The sequence below is a fragment of the Candida theae genome, assembly GCF_024610275.1.
Source record: "Candida theae strain CBS 12239 chromosome Unknown scaffold2, whole genome shotgun sequence".
NCBI classification, from domain to species: Eukaryota; Fungi; Ascomycota; class Pichiomycetes; order Serinales; family Debaryomycetaceae; genus Lodderomyces; species Lodderomyces theae.
Window position 1 is genome coordinate 135,181 of NW_026261438.1, and position 17,851 is coordinate 153,031.

A 17,851-nucleotide genomic window follows, 5' to 3' on the forward strand; every position below is an offset into this window, starting at 1 on the left:
ACTATGCATATACAGAGGAAAGTATATCATCAGTAATGCTCAATTGCGTTATCTCTCTGTTCAGTATTTTATCTCATGTCGAGGACACACTTAAACTGATAATACAGGTTGACACTTACTACGGCTGCATATAATTACTACATCTACTTGTAATACAGACATGGCAGACTGTTTTATTTGATGGTGATTGTAGTAGTAAGTAGTGGTTGTCGTGGTGGCTAATAAAACCGTAGCAATCATAGACAAACATGCATAATTACACAAAACTAGAATTTTGTATTGTTTAATTTTTCGGACTTTCTTACACTACCCACAGTAGAAGTATTATATACAGGATACTCTACTATGTACCATATCAAACATAGCCTAATATTGAAGGTGGAATACCAACAAGTATATACTATCCCACAACCAGTAAAGGTGTATGGAGTTTAGACGTTGCAATTTACTGTCTTTAAAGTATTACAGTGATAAAATTTTTTTTTTTTTTCTCTCTAACCTTTGCAGTTTATTATCTTGTACGATTATTTATCTTCAACACGAGTATAATATCTGCCTATCGGTGTTTTACGACGTCAATGTAGCATTCTCCGAATAAATATAGGGAACTTCACCTAAGGTGTTGATGTTATATTGACTGCAACCAAGATGTCTAACTACCGACCGCCCTTTGAAATCAGACTCAACTCAGTTTTGCTATCTCGTATTGAACTCCCTTATTAGTCTCACCAACACGCCCCCCCCTCCTCATTATGTCTATTGCAGGACGGTTTGGTCCAGTTACTACTGCTAAAGAGCAAAGATTTACGAAACACCGAACATAAACAACCGAATGTTGTAAGCCAAAGAAGTTTTTAAACTTGCATTACGTAGTTGATTTTCTTGTCCTCTCCGTCTTTGTGCTCCGTTTCTATTTTGTCAAAGCGCCAAATTCAACAAGAACAAACAAAAAAAAATAATCCACAGGACAACGAACGCATTATAAAAGGATCATTAAATTTCCTGTTCTGTAAAATTTATTTAACCCTCTCCTGTCTTCCTTCTTTAATCTTATTCACACATTAGTCCCAATCAATCAAATAGATTTCAGCCAAGTACATACAAGTACAAACTCATAACTTGATTACACTCAATTTACAAACATGTCGAAAGAAGAACAACAACAACAACAACAACAACAACTGAACGAGCAAGTTATTGAAGAGGATGGTGGTGCTCAGTTCCAATCGTATTTAAACAACGACGGTATTGATGACTTGACCCCACAATCAAGAAAGCATAGGGTTTCTTCACTTTCATTATCGGATTTAAACAACTGGCAAAACGGGTTGACAAAATTGTCATCGTCATCGTCATTAAACAAGAATGCAAGCAATAGTAACTTGAAGAAATCATCTTCTGCCAATTTGAAAAAAGTTGATTCGTTGGCCAAATTGTCCAGAAACGCATCCATCATCAAGAGAAATAAGAAGGATGTGGTTGATCACGAAAGAGTTGCGTCGTATGCATTTTGTTTCGATATTGATGGGGTTATATTAAGAGGGCCCAACACTATTCCTCAAGCTGTTGAAGCCATGAAGTTGTTGAATGGTGAAAACAAGTACAATATCAAAGTCCCCTCAATCTTTGTCACCAATGGAGGTGGTAAACCCGAAAAGCAAAGAGCTGACGATTTGAGCAAAAGATTGAACTGCACTATTACCCCAGACCAAATTATCCAAGGACACACACCAATGAAGGATCTAGTTGGTGTTTATGAAAATGTTCTTGTTGTAGGTGGTGTTGGTAACGTTTGTCGTAATGTTGCCGAATCATATGGATTCAAAAATGTGTACACCCCATTGGACATCTTGAAATGGAACCCAGCTGTGTCTCCTTACCATGATTTGACCGAGGAGGAGAAGATTTGTACCAGAGATGTCGACTTCAGCAAGACTCCAATCGATGCCATCTTGGTGTTTGCCGATTCGAGAAACTGGGCCGCTGATCAACAAATCATCTTGGAGTTGTTGTTATCGAAAAAGGGAGTTATGGGTACGCAGTCTACTACATTTGACGAAGGTCCACAGATTTATTTCGCTCATTCTGATTTCATCTGGGCTACAAATTATAAATTGTCGAGATATGGTATGGGTGCGTTACAAGTTTCCATTGCTGCTTTGTACCGTGAACACACTGGCAAAGAATTGAAGGTGAATAGATTTGGTAAGCCACAAGTTGGAACTTTTAAGTTTGCCAATAAAGTATTGAGTCATTGGAGACAAGGTGTATTGGATGAGCATTTGAAAAAATTGAGTATAAATGATCCCAATGCCAAAGATGCCGATATTTTGATCAATGAAGATGGTGAAGAAATCATCAATCAAGAGAAGTTGGAAAGTTACAACTTTTCTGACTCCGAAGATGAAGATGAAGATGAAGATGCATTGGATGCAGAAGAGAAGGAAAGAGAAGTCAATATCGGCGTTTCGAAAAAACAAGCACACAAAGACTACAACGCAGCCAAGAAGAATCTTGCCAAGTTGGCCGAAGTTGGCAAACCCGACCAAATCACATTGCAATTGCCACCAGCATCCACGGTTTACTTTGTTGGAGATACTCCTGAGTCCGATATCAGATTTGCCAATTCTCACGACGTCTCGTGGTTTTCCATCTTGGTCAAGACTGGTGTTTATCAAGAAGGTACCGAACCTAAATACAAACCAAAACATTTATGTAATGATGTGTTGGAAGCAGTTCAATTTGCAATTGAAAGAGAACACGAAAAGGAGTTGGCTGAATGGAATGAAACTGCCGACGATGTTGATGATTCTACTTCTTCTTCTGCTGCCGCTGCTTCTGCTAATGACAAGGGATCAAGGTTGAATTTTGCTGATTTGGTCATGACTCCTAGTGAAAAGAAACAAAAGGAGGAAACTAAGAAAGAGACTGATGTTAAAGGGTTGAAGAGAGCTGATGATGCTCCTGAGGCTGTTGAAGTGCCTGTTGGATTGGCTGAACAGTTGGAGAAGTTGAAGGATGTTGGTAAGTAGATGTTGCTAGAATAGGTTTTTCTACACATTTTTTATTAGCTAGATATTTAGACTTTGAATTTTAGTTAGAGCCAGTGAATGCTTGGTGCTCTTGCCTTGAAGCTTTTTCAGCAACACACTCAATCTCTTGACCATTGGATGTGGTGATGCTTTGAGAAGGTACGTCAGAGACAGATTCGTTAAACTCTTCCACAAGGCTCTCTTCAACATGTTCGAGTAAACCCAGAGCTAGCTTCTCAGCAACTTTTCCAACAACGTTTGCAACGACAGCATCATCAGCTATCTTCTCTTTGGGAGTTACGGTTTGATTGGAATTTTCTGCTTCCTTTTCTTCCCCGATAGCCTCTGCAATCGAGTCATGAACAGCTTGTCCAATGATCTCAGCAATAGATTCCGTTCCAACCTTCCGTACAACCTCAGTAACAATTTCCTTTACTATGCTTTGTGCATTAACGTCGTCCGGACCATCAATCTGTGTTGGAGCGACAACATTTACTTTTGCAGCCGCCTCAACGTTGTTGATGGCTTCACCCACAACGTGCTTGGAAACTTCCCCAGCAAACTCAGTCAAATCTTCCTCCAACACTTGATTCACTCCTTGAAGCAGGTTCTCTACAGCTTCAACTCTAGACGATTTGGTGCTGTCAATCTCTGCAACCTGGCCTTTGGCAACACCGGTCCCACTTTCATCTTCAGTCTCCTCAATCTCCTTAATCTGCTCAATTTTAGGAATTTGAGTTCCTTCAACCATAGGCTCGAATTGCTGTTGTGGATCCTGCACCAATTCAAAGCTTAAAACCACCCCATATGTGTCCACCACGTTTGGTTGCCTTTCTCTTGGCATTTCCCGCGCACTATCCCGGTTGCCAGTGCTAGGAGCAACTGAATGAACCTCATGATTCAAGTGTCGCACCAACTTCCTCATGGCACTCAAATTCCTAGCAGCTGAGAGTTCAATATTCTGCAATTGGTATTCCTCGCACTCCTCTGCAACGTCAAAATCGCACTCTTCCCACTGACTTGATCTGTCATTTTCATCAAAGGGTGTACTCACAATGTATTCAAACAACCCAACAACTTCAGAATAGATTTCCTCTTTTGCAACCGCATAGTTCAACCGATTTCTAATCGATTGCAACTCCTCCCCTGACTTGGCTTCCAATATGGATTTTATCGTAACTAAGCTATCGAGGATTTCCCGTTTACATTCAGAGAGGAAATGGAACATATTCATCACTGCCCGGATTTGACGTTGGCCCTCGATTGTAGACAGCTTAAGGTCATGGACTTGGTGTACGAGAAGGTCGAGAGAGTTGTCGTTGAAGAATTGGTGGAATTGGTTTGGTAGATCGTTGCAACGAGATTGTGGGGTGGTGGATTCAATTGAAGGAGGATGAGGAAGAGGAGGAAGCGGGTCAGAGCCATTTGGAGTAGCAGCAGCTGGAATGGCAGTGGTTGGGGTGGCAGCATCAACTACAACACACCCTCTCAGACTGCCTGAGGAGAACAGAGAGGAAGACATGTTGGCTGAACTTCGGTGTGGTTTGTTTTTTTGAGTGGGAAATGTGTTGCAAAAAAGAAAAAGAAAAAAACAATAAGAATTCACGCAACAAATTGCATAAGGAGGTTTACACATAAGAGAGACTGCAATGATTACTGAACTTTCATCAATCTATTTGACAGTACATGCATAGATATATGAAGAGACTGCATCATTGAGCAAAGCTCACCAGTTTCTTCTGAGCCACAGTCTTCTTAGTCAGGTTTTATGCGTCATTTCTGTCACGTGCCAATCAAGTAACCAACTTCTCCTCCAACTCCTCTATCTTCCCCTTCGATGTCAATATACCCTTTTTGTAATCATCAATTTCAGATATCTTCTTATCCTACTAATTTGTCCAAATCGTCACGGAATTCGAATGCAGAATAGAGCAACGTCCTTTTGGCAAATCCCATCGAACACATCATCTCAGCTTGCTTGTAAAAGGTTTCAAGTGGCGGTAATAGCCACTGAACAATCATTTCCTGGGAATCAATTAGTCAAAAGTAATTCAAGGGGATTTTTGGATGAGCCACTAGGTGAAAGACAATCATTGAACAATTTTAACATCTGTATCTTGATTACACGGCTAAGGAAATGTCTCATGTCATGAACCTCCTTGATTGTTCTTCTATGCAATGTAAGCAATTGCTTCGTCTCATCAAGTTGAGAGTGGAGGATAGATATATGTCTTTGGATTTTGCGGATATGCTTTTGTTCAATGTACTGTTGGCACCGATCATAAAGGTTCCAACATCGAGTCATTCTTGGTGCTATTGGTTTGGATCGACTTTCAATTACAGGATGGCTCATGACGACGCGTGGAACTTAATGTAGGAATAAACTTTGACTTTGAAGTTTGTTATGGAGTTGCAAAAAAAACTTTTGTTGCAAAAAAAGACTAAAAAAACCAAACCAAAGATTCCAGATGGAGTCAAATTGCATCACAGAAAACTTAGTGGAACTGTGTAACATGGTTTTAAGCATAAATCTTTGACATCCGCCACGTACTTATCAATCCACTTGTGGTAAATTCTGCATGACATTCCCCTCTTGATGTTCATCGACTAAGTCGTCTGCATTTTCACCATCTTCCTCGACACGCTCTCCCAAATCCTCCTGTAGGGCATCCTCTAGTTCAATAGGCATCGGACGTTGACGACGATTCCCAAGTGGCCGTTGCTGCTTTATTTTCGACAACATAATCCAGTACCATGGAGGCAACATCAAAATCACCAACGCCTCCTTCACCAAATCAAATTTCCAAACACCATTCTGTTTGAGCAATTGTCTCCTCTTGATTCTTCTACTTCTTTCATCAACATCTAGACTCGTTGCATCTCCTGCATCGTTGTAATGCATACTTCCTAAAATGACTTCCCTAGTGCACCACCAAAGATGGCCCAAGCCAAAACTGATAAAATAAAACCATATTTGCGGGTTTCTCAATACTGACTCTATACTCCACAACGCGATACGACCAAAGTTACCACTTCGATTCTGGTTTGGTTCAGAGTTCTGTCCAGCCCCTGCACTACTCACTAACAAATTAACGAGTGCCACAAAATATGGATGGTACATATTTCTAAACTGAAATCCAAAAAAATTAACCATTTCCAATGGTGTCAACTTGGAGTTATAATATTGAAACACCAGAATCAAAACGAGTCCCAATTGAGGTAAAAGTATACCCATCTTGTAAAAAAGTATCGTGGCACAAACAATGATTGACACGCATATTTGCATAATAAAGTACAAGAAGTCAATCGACCTGTTTCTTTCAATCAATTGTCTCAAAATACCCAATTGCTCTCTAGACAAATCGTCAACAATGTATAACGGAAATTGGGTAAACTTTGTTTGGTAAAGACTTTCTATCGCTCGACACGAAGAAGAAATGATCCACAATTGGAAAACAAATCCCATACTGAGATCGCCAAATGTCACAAATGAAGTTATTAGTCGCCATGTTTGGTTCTGGTTGTATATTTTGCCCGGTATGAACCATAGATTTACAGATTTCAATTTGTCCATGGTGACAAGTGTCGATATGGTCATCGACGCCACGCACCAGCCCTTTGTCACTGGAGGAAGATTTGTCCATAAAAAGTCCATCTCTTGTATGTGCAATTGTGGATGTGTATTCAATGACTGGACTGAGGGGCAAATTAACCTGTGTCTGTGAATGTGAATCCTTGTTACCTATGACGTGTAAGTCTACATTTAAAATTTCACTGGTAGCGTGCGCATTATGCATACATTTATGTCACAAGTATTCTTTACGTGATCCCGGTATCTACGCTTTTTACCTCTTAAGATTATGAAAGACCAGATAGATATAGAGGGTATCATAAATGTCAACGGACAGTCTTCATCCGAAACACTCTTGAACAGGGATGGAACGCCCAATACGCAAGAGCCGATTCTCCAACCATATGAATACTTGAGTAATTTGCCTAGTAATAACAATAACATCCGAAGGAATTTCATTAAAGAGTTTCAGAAGCTATTTTTTGATGACAAAACAGCTTACGCCGTGAATCATGTTTATGACATCATATCGCTACTTCACAACTCGTCGTTACTTATCGACGATATCGAAGACAACTCAAAATATCGTCGTGGATTTCCGTCCGCCCATGTGAAATATGGGACAGCCTTGACCATAAATTGCGCCAATTTGATGTATTTTAAAGCAATGAGACTAGCTTCACATCTATTGAGTAGATATTATTTGAGCCCAGATGTTAATGTTGATTTGCAACAGCGTGAACAAGATGTGTGTGACGCATTCGAAATGGAGATGATAAATTTGCACCAGGGCCAAGGTTTTGATATTTATTGGCGAGACTACCTACCCGAACTCAAGGTTTTACCCACAATAGAAGAATACTTGCGAATGGTCCAAAACAAGACTGGTGGATTGTTTCGGTTATCAGTAAAGTTACTTGATGCCTTCACAGCCAAACCTCTACCGGAGGCCGAGCTCAACAAAGTTCTTGCAATTGCAAACTTAGCTGGGATAATATACCAAATAAGAGATGATTACTTGAACTTGGTGGACGCGCGGTACTCAACCATGAAAGGTATTGCAGGGGAGGATTTGATTGAGGGGAAGTTGTCGCTTCCTATTTTAATGAATTTACGTAAAGAACTACATGCGGAGAATTCGCCTGTGCACAAGCTACTTTACGAATTTAGGACACTGAAACTACGAAGTAAGCAACCAGAGTTGTTGCAACAGGCAGTAAAATACTTGCATGATGAGAATACGATGCAGGAAACACACGACATGTTGATGCTGTGCAAAGAGAAGTTTCACACCTTACTTGAGGAATTTGGATACGGTAGTTCTGATTTGTATAAATTGATTGAACGTCTTTGCGATTTGTGAGGCAGTTTGGCCAAAAGAAAATATGCCAAAGTGAAAACAGTATGTCGGCGACAAAGCAGTGCCTACCACTATCGATATGTAAGTGTTTTATAGATAACAATCACTATGTTAGTAATGGCTGAGGTCGCCTCTACTTGTATATCCCATCTGTTCTCAGCATCACGATGCCCAAAATATTTATTGTTTTTTTTTTTTTTTTTTTTTTTTTTTTTTTTTTCCCATTCAGACCTCATCCATGCAAACCCTTTAATCAAAAGTCAATGTTGTACCTTATAGGCTTGGGACTTTCGCATGAGTCTGATATTACCGTAAGGGGTCTTGAAACTGTCAAGAAATGTTCACGTGTGTATTTGGAAGCATACACGTCAATTCTTATGGCAGCTAACCAAGAATCACTTGAATCATATTATGGAAGGGAGATCATTCTTGCCGATCGTGAATTGGTTGAAAGTGGAAGTGATGAGATTTTGAAAAACGCAGATACGGAAGATATTGCATTTTTGGTGGTCGGTGATCCATTTGGAGCTACAACGCATACTGATTTGGTTTTGCGAGCACGAGAATTGGGAATTAAGGTTGAGACAATCCATAATGCATCGATAATGAATGCGGTTGGAGCGTGTGGATTACAGTTGTATCAATTTGGACAGACAATCTCGTTGGTGTTTTTCACTGATTCATGGAAACCAGATTCATTTTATGACAAGATTATGGAGAATAGGAAGATTGGATTACACACGTTGATATTGTTGGATATCAAAGTCAAAGAACAAAGTATTGAGAATATGGCAAGAGGCAGGTTGATTTATGAACCTCCTAGATATATGGATATTGCCACTGCGGCCAGCCAATTGATTGAAGTCGAGGAGTTGAGACAAGAGCAAGCATATACTGAAAACACTCCATGTGTTGCCATACTGAGATTGGGTGCTCCTACACAGAGCTTCAAAGCTGGTACTTTAAAAGAGTTGAGTGAATACGATTCTGGAGAGCCGTTGCATACCATGGTCATGTTGGGTAGACAAGTTCATGATTTGGAGTTGGAGTACTTGTACCAATTTGTAAATGATAGAGAAAGCTTCAAAGCTGCTGTGACAAAGGATCAAGAGTTTTTCAAGCCACCGCCTTACGTACCACCAGAAGAAGATTTGAATGATTAATTACAATGTATATAAGAATAAATATTGACAACTTCAGTCCAATGAACTATTCTACTCGGCTTTTTTCCTTCCGGTTGTCTCTTCCTCCTCCAACACGTCTGGCCATACGTTCTCGTTAATGTCCCACACCAACCAATCATACCAGCCCATATAAGGAGGTATGATGGTAACCAAATGCCATAAACTATGGGCATCGACCAAATCGTAACAGATTGGCGGAAAATCAAAAATCTCCAATAAAGACCCCAACACAACTATAGTGCACAACAACAACGGGTACAATGCGTAAAGTTTCGCACTCGCGGAGTAGAAACTGGGTAAAAGAATTCTTTTGAAATCGATGTACTTCAAGTGATTTTGATTAGTTTGTTTCGTGCTTTGTTCAAGGTAATAGTATCGCGAATATAGCTTGAATACAATTAGGCAATAAAATATATTTTGGAAAACGCCAAGAGTCAAATTGGCTCTCATGTTGTAAGTATACGACCAGTCTCGGTACAATCGCTGAACGTGGTAAACATATGCCGAGATGCACAATGTGGAAAATGCCCATTGGTAAATTTGATTTTCACGTTTGTGCAATGAAAACTCTCTTGAGCCCAACGCATGGAAGGTGGACAAGATTGTCGCTCCCGCTAAATAATAGTCCAAATGTTCAGTAACTGGGTAGTCTCGTGTATGGAAAATTGCTGATGCTGTCCAAGCAAGCATGGTAATTATTACGACCACAAATGTGTGAAGGTACTGTTTTCGAAGCGAATATGGTAAACTCTTATCTGTTATAATTGGGCAGATCTTCCTAAACCCATATCGATAATTTACAATCAAGTTGCCCAACGACATCAAAACACTCATCAACTCTTGCACTCCACAAACACGCAAGAATGGCCATTTTCCATGAAACTGGTAAATCTCCTCTTCGTGTTTTTTCCTCTCATTGGTAATCACTCGCGTACATTGATAATCACAATTCAGCTCACACGTCCATCCTAGTAATCGTAAATGCCACGGCAAGGGCATCTCGACAAATTGCCAAGTCGGGTTGTAGTAATTCAATTCATAGCCTTGATCTAGCAATTCTTGTCTTCGTTCGTACTGTTCAATGTAGTAGTGGTTATTATAGCACGTTATTTGTTCGCACTGGTAAACACAGTCCGTAAATGCATACAAGTCATCTCCTGGGGATGCCAAGACTGGATTTAAAAACCAGAAAAAGAATGTTAGAATCGTTGATGGAAATAGTAGTAGGTGTAGCTGCATCATTTCGGAGCCAGATGCGGTGGAAAATGCTAATGGAGGGGTTTATGGAAGGCGCAGTGAGGGAGCCACAGCTATAGGAATAATAAACGCCCGGGATGTAGAAGTTTTTTAAAATTGGAATGTTCGAGCCGTATCCAGATTATTGCGATCTAAAAAAAAAAAAATAAAAAAGAAAAAAAATGCAGAGAAAAAACACTTCACCAAATTCGAAAGCGCAATTTGCTTTCTTCCATTAGGCAGTGTATAATTGGTCCTAACAGTATAAAAAGAAATAAAATGAGACACATGTTAACTTAGCGCTCATTCTTAGGCAATAGTTTGGCCACATCTAGTCTTCACCGCTGAGGTGATCCATGCATTCAATACATATATAAAAAAAAAGGCACCTAAAAAGAACTGAATAATATAAACATCCACATACGAGCCCCAAGGAAGCAGCTCAGCTCGTGTAAAATCAAGAAGTTTCCCAACACCCCCATTAATATTTATCACCAAAAAATAAATCATAATTGCCATAATCATATGGCATATTACTAGAATCTGGAATAGAGCCACTGGTTATATCCAGTGACACGAAAAATTGTTGAAAATCGATCAAATTTTGCAAATCTTGTGCATTAGCATCATCTGTGAAGTTGAAATAGTTGAACACTTCGTCTACCTCGGCAAGTGATGTCGCCGAATTAGCATTGCTCTCGCCGGTATTGATTGTTTCGTCGGCACTTGTTCTTGTCGTTCTCTGTTTGTGTCTATTGGCCAAGGCGCCGATTAAGTCTGAGCCGATTTCAGCATACCTTTCAGCACCTTTGTTACAAGTTGAGTAGTGTCTCAAGATATGTACTGCGTTGTGCAACAAATTCATCATTTCAGTTTCAGTATAAGTTACTGACTCTTCATCCTCTCCTCCCTCAGCTTCGAACTGGTAGTTACCATTCAAAACACTGATGCCAATGAAAATGGAACTATAGAAACAACACGTTATTATGATGTAGCATTCCATTCGTTTAACCTCCTTGAAAGTGGTGCTGATGTAATGGTTCATCAACTTAATAGCCAAAATCGACGCTTTTGTAGCTGCTTGAATGAATTGCCTCGAAGTCGACTTGTCCTTCAAGGTGTTGGTTTTGGGGAAAGCGGTATTGACATGAGATACAGCATCGTACATGAAAAGTGGCCGACAAAGCAACATAATAGCGAACAATTGTAGCAAATGCATCATCAAAACAATTTGAGTGTTGCCACCATCCTCATCATGCGGGATTCCGTGTGGTTTAAACAAATTTTCTACTGCAAGTAATGGATCTAGGTTCTTGGACCACAATTTTAACTGAACTGCCAAATTCTTAGTTCTATCGATATCAATTATTCTATTCTGGTAGAAATTGGCAACAATCTTGCCAATCAAATGACTGATTCTCGTCAATTCAATTTGACACTTACCATTGAAACTGAGACTAGATGAAATCAACGATTTTGATTGCTTGTATCTTGTTGGGTCATCCCAATCATAATCATTTATCGCCAATGGTCGGCCAATAAAAACCGAGGAGATTCGGTCGCTGCAATAGAGGCTCCGAAAGATTCGTTTTCTATACTCACACTCATCAGTCAATTTGGAGAATTGCTCGTTAATAAAATTACGATGCAACCCGAGTGATTGAGCAAACTTTATCGCCAAATTCAAATGAATCCATGCGGTTGATTTCTTCAATATGGATTGATAGTAGTGGAACTGTAAATAATGGGTAATCACACACCACATTTCTGAATCTTCGGAAAGCGATCTAAACACCAAAAGACCCGATTCAAAATAACGAGCCCCCAAGTCAGCCACGGGATCTTTGTTCTTGAAAGCAAAATACGTTGCACCAATGGACAAAACCAAATACAACTGAACTAGTTTTGTTTGATTTTCGACATTTGTAGGATCAAGATACACTGGGTCAACAATCTCACGACAAAACTTGTCCATATCGTAAATGAAAAAAGTGTCATTAATGTTCCGTTTGAACTGTTCAATGTAGACATTTCTTTCTCGAGATGAGGGTAAATGCACCACTACCTCGGCCCTAATCTCATTGGGTTTATCAACAACGGGACACCCACGTAAATCTTCCGTCAATTTGGTCTTCCCCACGTACAGGTAAAAAATGTTTCTCGTTTCGTACAAGACAGAAAGTGGGCTTGTTTCACCCATGTACCTGAATGTACCCGATTTGTCGTTCAACAAAATGCAGCTTTTACCTGCTTGATTGGAAACACCATCTTTCGACTCCAGTAAATCGACTTCGTTCCCCACTTCATCGGCAATTTCTTCATCGATAATTGCATTTGATTCAGCTTTACTCTTCAATTTGGTCAGAGCAGAAACCTTTGGTTTGCGTGTTCTTCTCGTAGCTGATTCCGCATTCTCACCACTAGCACCACCAATGTCTTGAGCTACTTTGGAGCCGCCAGCATGTTTTTCCTTGTCAAGTGACAGCGGAAAAGAAAGTAACGGCTGAAGAAACTTGGGAATCGAGTTGGATCTCGGTTTATCAATAGTATATAATGCAGGTGAGTCTGGTGTGAGGATACTGGGTCTCTTCAGCCCTGGCTGATGGGCTTCTTCCACCAGTGCAACGGATTGACTTTTTGTCTGGAATTTGGCAGCGTTTGACCCTGCTTGAGGGCCAGACCTTGATTCTTCCCGCTCAAAGCTTTCACTCTGAGAAAAAGATGGTGGGCGATGACTCTGGTCAAATTGTGGCACTTGTGATGCACTACTATAATAAGCTGGTTCACTTGAGTGCGTTTGTAGTGGTGGGTGTTGGGTGTGAGCACTGGAAGAGTCTCTTTGTGTTTTACGTTGCGAGGGCGGTAACGATCCCATACCTCCATGAGACCCTAGAAGTCCCCTCAAACCATTATCGGGATTTACGCCAGTTGAAGAAACTTGCTGATATGAGGAAGAGCCGGTATGATACATTGGATTGGTTTCAAGATGGGAACTTGATTGTTGCCCTTGACCCTGCTGCTGCTGCTGCTGCTGATATGATTTATGTGGATTTTTAGGAGAAACTGAAATGGATAACCTCTGATGTTGTGGGGCATAATATGGATACTGTGGTTGCTGTTGCTGTTGCTGTTGTGGTTGTGGTTGTGGTAATTGTGCTCCCATGTGGTAGTTCTGTGGCCCTTGAGGAAGATGCGGGGCTAGTGGTTGATACAGTTGAGGTGGTGGTTGATACATCTGTGTTGGTGGCGGGGGAAGTGAAGCCTGAAACAGCTGAGAGGGTGGTACTTTTTGATAGGGTTGCAAATTTTGTAGCGGCAGATGATACGGTGGTGCGTCTGGTGGTGTCACTTGCTGATTGGGATAAGGCTGTTGTTGTTGAACAACGTAAGTAGTCCCGGCAGCAGGAATGGGAAGATGAAAACCTTGTGGTCCATGGTAAGGGTGAACCAGTTGTTGTTGTTGTTGTTGTTGTTGTTGTTGTTGTTGTTGTTGTTGTTGAGGTAGAAGCTCTGAATGTTGTACCGAAGTCACCGTCTGTGAATAATCAGACCTGTCGCCAGTTTCGAGCTGTTTCTGTCCCAATCTGCGCTGTGCCTCCATTTCCTCTTGTATCCTTTTTTGCTCCCTCAATTTGAATAGACGTTCGCTTTTAAGCGAACGTTTGTCAACAACGGTATACGTGCATTCGTAACCTTTTCTCACACATAAGTCACATGGATTAGATCCAGTACATTTGAATTTCCTCTTTTTACATGAATCGCAAGCAGTCGACACTTTTTGCCTCTTTTCTGGTGGTAACCTTCGGACACGTTTTGGAGGTTGTTGTGGAGGAGCAGAAGCCGTCGTTTCGATCCTGTAGTGCTGCTCACCAATAGACGCCATGACGGAAATAAGCTGAGAAAAATTCCGTTTGTAAAACTGTTGAAACAACAGTAAGATGCGATTCCGCTTGGTATGTAAGGAGCCTTTTGTGGTCCTCCTGGTGACACTAGCAGGCTTGTATTCTGTGGAAGAGGAATAAGAATGGTATCTGTAGGTTCGGGAAACTGCTGTTATGAAGAAACCCTGGTTACATCCGCCTTTCTCTCTTTCTCTTTCTCTTTCTCACTGTTGCTACCAATTTCTCTGAAGTTACAAAATTGTGAATTTCTTTTTTTTTTTCTTTCTTTGATTCTTATGTTTCAGTGTCACACCCGTCTCCTTGTCTGTGCGTTGTATGTATCTATATACAAAGTAACTCACTGTGATCTATATTCTTAATTGATGTGGTCGTGGATGGGGGAGGGGAAGTGGAGGGTATTGAGCACAGTTGTTTGATGTTTGGTAGAAACATCGTTTGGTTACATTGAGGAATAAAAAAAGCTTACTCCACAACTTTAAATTGCATGCATCTAGAGTCTGGTCTTTTCTCAAATTTGTAACAACTTACGATATGTCTCAAAAGACTCTGGAAACAATGCACAAAAAGTTAAATAACTTTTTAAGATTATGAAAGTTTCATCTTTCTTGGTTGGGCTCAGTAGACTATACATTGTACGAAGAAAAAAGTCGTAGGATAATCGATCAGATTATATAACGTCGTTGATTAGTCTGCTTCTGCTGTTGGTGTGTTTAGATCTTTCTCTATTGGTTAAACATACTCATCAGAGTAACAACGCAAGTTTATATGTCACACTAGCAAGCGCATATCAACACCATTTGAGGTGTGCTATGACCTAGGTTTACTGGAATTAAGTTCTCCTCCGTGCCACGTTGATTGAGTGCACGGCATTAACTTCAGTTAATGTAATTATTGCGCATCGCTGTTGCTTCACTTTAGCGGACATATCGCTCATCCCAATTAAGTAATTGTTCCGCTAGTACATAGTTACATGCAGTACCTGTCCACAAGTTATTGAAATGTCTTTGATCATGACCAACCTATATATATATATATATATAAGAAGAAGAAGAAGAAGTAGAGGAAGAACGTTGATATTCTCCTACATTCATTTCCAAACCCTTTTTTCCCCTTTCCACTTCATCCGACACTCCGATCAACAATGTCTCCTACACTCAAACAAGATACTGCTTCTGCTACTGCCACTGTCACCGGCGCCACACAAACATCCACTTCCAGAGGATATGATATGGGTACAAGAGGCTCACACAATATTGCTAAAGGTGGTGCTCACCCATTTCCAGTACCCAAGTTTACCAATAAGAAAGAAGAAAGACAATGGGCCTTGCAACATATGGCAGCTGCATTCAGAGTGTTTGCAAGGAAGGGATACACTGAAGGTACTGCAGGACATATCTCAATACGTGACCCCGTAGACCCTGACACATTCTGGATCAACCCTTTGGGAAAGCATTTCGGGTTAATGAAAGCCAGTGATATGGTTCACGTCGATGAGGATGGAAATTTGTTACCTGATGGTAACCAAATAGCCTTGAATGCAGCGGGGTTTGCTATTCATTCTGCAATCCATAAATTACGTCCTGATGTCAATGCTGCTTGCCATACCCACTCCATCTATGGTAAAGCTTTTGGAGCTTTGGGCAAGAAATTGGACATGATCAATCAAGATGTTTGTACTTTCCACAACAGCCATGCAATTTACACCGATTTTGGAGGTGTGGCTTTGGAAGCCGAAGAAGGTAAAAAGATTGCCGCTGCTTTGGGTAATGGCAAGGGAATTATTCTACAAAATCACGGTTTGTTAACAGTCGGCTCCACAGTGGATGAGGCCGCATATTTGTTTACATTGTTGGAAAAGTCCTGCCAGATCCAATTGGCTGCTCAGCTGGCATTGTTACCGGGAGAGTCATTGAAGACGATTGGTGATGAAGAGGCTGCTTATTGCGAACATCATGATGGTGATCCTGAAACATTGTATACTGAATTCCAACCGGAATATGAGATGGAATTGCACTTGGATAACAGTTTTTTGAAGTAGATGAGATGATGTTGGAGAAGAGGAGCTTGAGTATATTGCTTAGTACTGGATACGTAGGTGTGTGAATTTAATGTTTGTAGAACTGAAAGTGTTGGAAATGTACTGTTGATTGTGGATAAATACAATTCCGCTTCATATTTTTTTCTTTTTTTTTTTTTCAATACTTACCATTATTGTGCTTATCTACATCTTGTTATTGTTGAGGGATAACATTTACCAGAGTCAAAAAAAATTATCAATTCACCTTTTCCCCTCACTAACAAAGGTATTGAAACTGTTTATTTTTTTTTTTTTCTTTTTTTCAAGTCAGACCAATCCAATCCAATACAATCCAATACAACCCTATGGCTTAACTACACAGGGTTATGCTTTGATACTTGGAAGACACGGTTGTATTTCTTTTTCATTTACACTTGGACAAAACATCAATATAGGCGAAACACACAACCATCGACTGTAATCCTTCATTAATAATCATGTTTTCAATATTTGATGCTACTTCCTTCGCAAATATTAATAGGAAACACACCCCTCCTGAAACTCCGCTAGCCACTTTGACCTCAGAGACTGCAGTGGCAGACGTTACCACCACTATCACCTCCATGAACGACGCCAATGCCAACGCTTACACCAAAGGATCTAAATCGAGCAAAATCACTTCAACTCCGGGAGTGTCCCGACACTCGGACTTTAAGCAGAAACAAGTCAAACAGCACAACATCATAGGAACAAGGTTCCGTAGCAAGACCGGTTGTTTAAACTGTCGCAAACGAAAGTATGTATAATTGTGCATTATCATGATATCGAAAAAAATGGAGTACTAACTTTTTAACCCCTTTTGTTTAGGAAGAAGTGTGACGAAACATCACCCGTATGCCTAGCGTGCCAAGTGAGGAACCAAGAATGTATATGGCCAGACTTGTCCAAAAAAACTGGCAGTAAGCGGGCACCGAAACAAAGTGGTTCCGCCACAAAGCGAGCACTAACTGCGAAATCATCAGCATACTCGACCACTCAGTCAACAGCGTCAGACAGTCTCAAATCGTTGCCAACTACCCCAAGCGGTGCAGCGAGCTTATCACTTTCTACAAAATCGCCGACACCAATCTCATCATCAGCATCTCGCACAAATCTTGTCACTGACCCGGCTTGGAAATACGATACGTCATTGTTATCGTTTGATCCAGCACTCTTGATCACGACGCTACCGATTTCTTCAACTAGAGATGAGATTGAAGGAGCAACTTTTGAGAAATCGCGGGTGCAAATGTTGCTGCAAACCGTGCAGAGTGTGCTGGCTGGATTGGTGGACTTTGATAACGAACATGAAGACGCTATGGATGATGTGGGTCATTTGAACATGAACGTGTTGTTGACTTAGTTATGAGATATGTGTGTTTGTTTATCGAATATTCTTCAATTAGGATTTATGAAACTATCAGATGTTTAGGACAGTTTTTGTAAGAGCCTTTTGATTACTTCTTTACCAAGAAGACATCAGCTTTATCTCCTTATCCACTTACTCTTC

The 17,851-nt window shown here is 40.5% G+C and overlaps 9 protein-coding genes across 9 annotated transcripts; 5 read left to right on the forward strand and 4 right to left on the reverse strand. All coding sequences in view use genetic code 12, as the record gives it.

The window, feature by feature from the left end:
• Nucleotides 1–1,142: 1,142 nt before the first annotated feature.
• Nucleotides 1,143–3,032, forward strand: KGF57_002990 (uncharacterized protein; the record flags this gene model as incomplete). The annotated part of the gene is made up of 1 exon (XM_051752362.1): nucleotides 1,143–3,032. The coding sequence occupies one exon, from the start codon at nucleotides 1,143–1,145 to the stop codon at nucleotides 3,030–3,032; it is 1,890 nt and encodes a 629-aa protein (XP_051608427.1).
• A 61-nt stretch (nucleotides 3,033–3,093) lies between these two features.
• On the reverse strand, nucleotides 3,094–4,554 carry KGF57_002991 (uncharacterized protein; the record flags this gene model as incomplete). The annotated part of the gene is made up of 1 exon (XM_051752363.1): nucleotides 3,094–4,554. One exon carries the CDS (start codon nucleotides 4,552–4,554, stop codon nucleotides 3,094–3,096), a length of 1,461 nt encoding a protein of 486 aa, XP_051608428.1.
• Nucleotides 4,555–5,586: 1,032 nt separating this feature from the next.
• Nucleotides 5,587–6,687, reverse strand: KGF57_002992 (uncharacterized protein; the record flags this gene model as incomplete). Its single annotated transcript, XM_051752364.1, has 1 exon — nucleotides 5,587–6,687. One exon carries the CDS (start codon nucleotides 6,685–6,687, stop codon nucleotides 5,587–5,589), a length of 1,101 nt encoding a protein of 366 aa, XP_051608429.1.
• A 205-nt stretch (nucleotides 6,688–6,892) lies between these two features.
• BTS1 (farnesyltranstransferase) lies at nucleotides 6,893–7,966 on the forward strand (the record flags this gene model as incomplete). The annotated part of the gene is made up of 1 exon (XM_051752365.1): nucleotides 6,893–7,966. One exon carries the CDS (start codon nucleotides 6,893–6,895, stop codon nucleotides 7,964–7,966), a length of 1,074 nt encoding a protein of 357 aa, XP_051608430.1.
• Nucleotides 7,967–8,226: 260 nt separating this feature from the next.
• KGF57_002994 (diphthine synthase) lies at nucleotides 8,227–9,126 on the forward strand (the record flags this gene model as incomplete). Its single annotated transcript, XM_051752366.1, has 1 exon — nucleotides 8,227–9,126. The coding sequence occupies one exon, from the start codon at nucleotides 8,227–8,229 to the stop codon at nucleotides 9,124–9,126; it is 900 nt and encodes a 299-aa protein (XP_051608431.1).
• A 51-nt stretch (nucleotides 9,127–9,177) lies between these two features.
• Nucleotides 9,178–10,389, reverse strand: KGF57_002995 (uncharacterized protein; the record flags this gene model as incomplete). The annotated part of the gene is made up of 1 exon (XM_051752367.1): nucleotides 9,178–10,389. The coding sequence occupies one exon, from the start codon at nucleotides 10,387–10,389 to the stop codon at nucleotides 9,178–9,180; it is 1,212 nt and encodes a 403-aa protein (XP_051608432.1).
• Nucleotides 10,390–10,864: 475 nt separating this feature from the next.
• Nucleotides 10,865–14,266, reverse strand: FGR27 (Fgr27p; the record flags this gene model as incomplete). The annotated part of the gene is made up of 1 exon (XM_051752368.1): nucleotides 10,865–14,266. One exon carries the CDS (start codon nucleotides 14,264–14,266, stop codon nucleotides 10,865–10,867), a length of 3,402 nt encoding a protein of 1,133 aa, XP_051608433.1.
• A 1,160-nt stretch (nucleotides 14,267–15,426) lies between these two features.
• Nucleotides 15,427–16,323, forward strand: KGF57_002997 (uncharacterized protein; the record flags this gene model as incomplete). The annotated part of the gene is made up of 1 exon (XM_051752369.1): nucleotides 15,427–16,323. The coding sequence occupies one exon, from the start codon at nucleotides 15,427–15,429 to the stop codon at nucleotides 16,321–16,323; it is 897 nt and encodes a 298-aa protein (XP_051608434.1).
• Nucleotides 16,324–16,799: 476 nt separating this feature from the next.
• ZCF22 (Zcf22p) lies at nucleotides 16,800–17,704 on the forward strand (the record flags this gene model as incomplete). The annotated part of the gene is made up of 2 exons (XM_051752373.1): nucleotides 16,800–17,098; nucleotides 17,170–17,704. 2 exons carry the CDS (start codon nucleotides 16,800–16,802, stop codon nucleotides 17,702–17,704), a joined length of 834 nt encoding a protein of 277 aa, XP_051608435.1.
• Nucleotides 17,705–17,851: the final 147 nt, after the last annotated feature.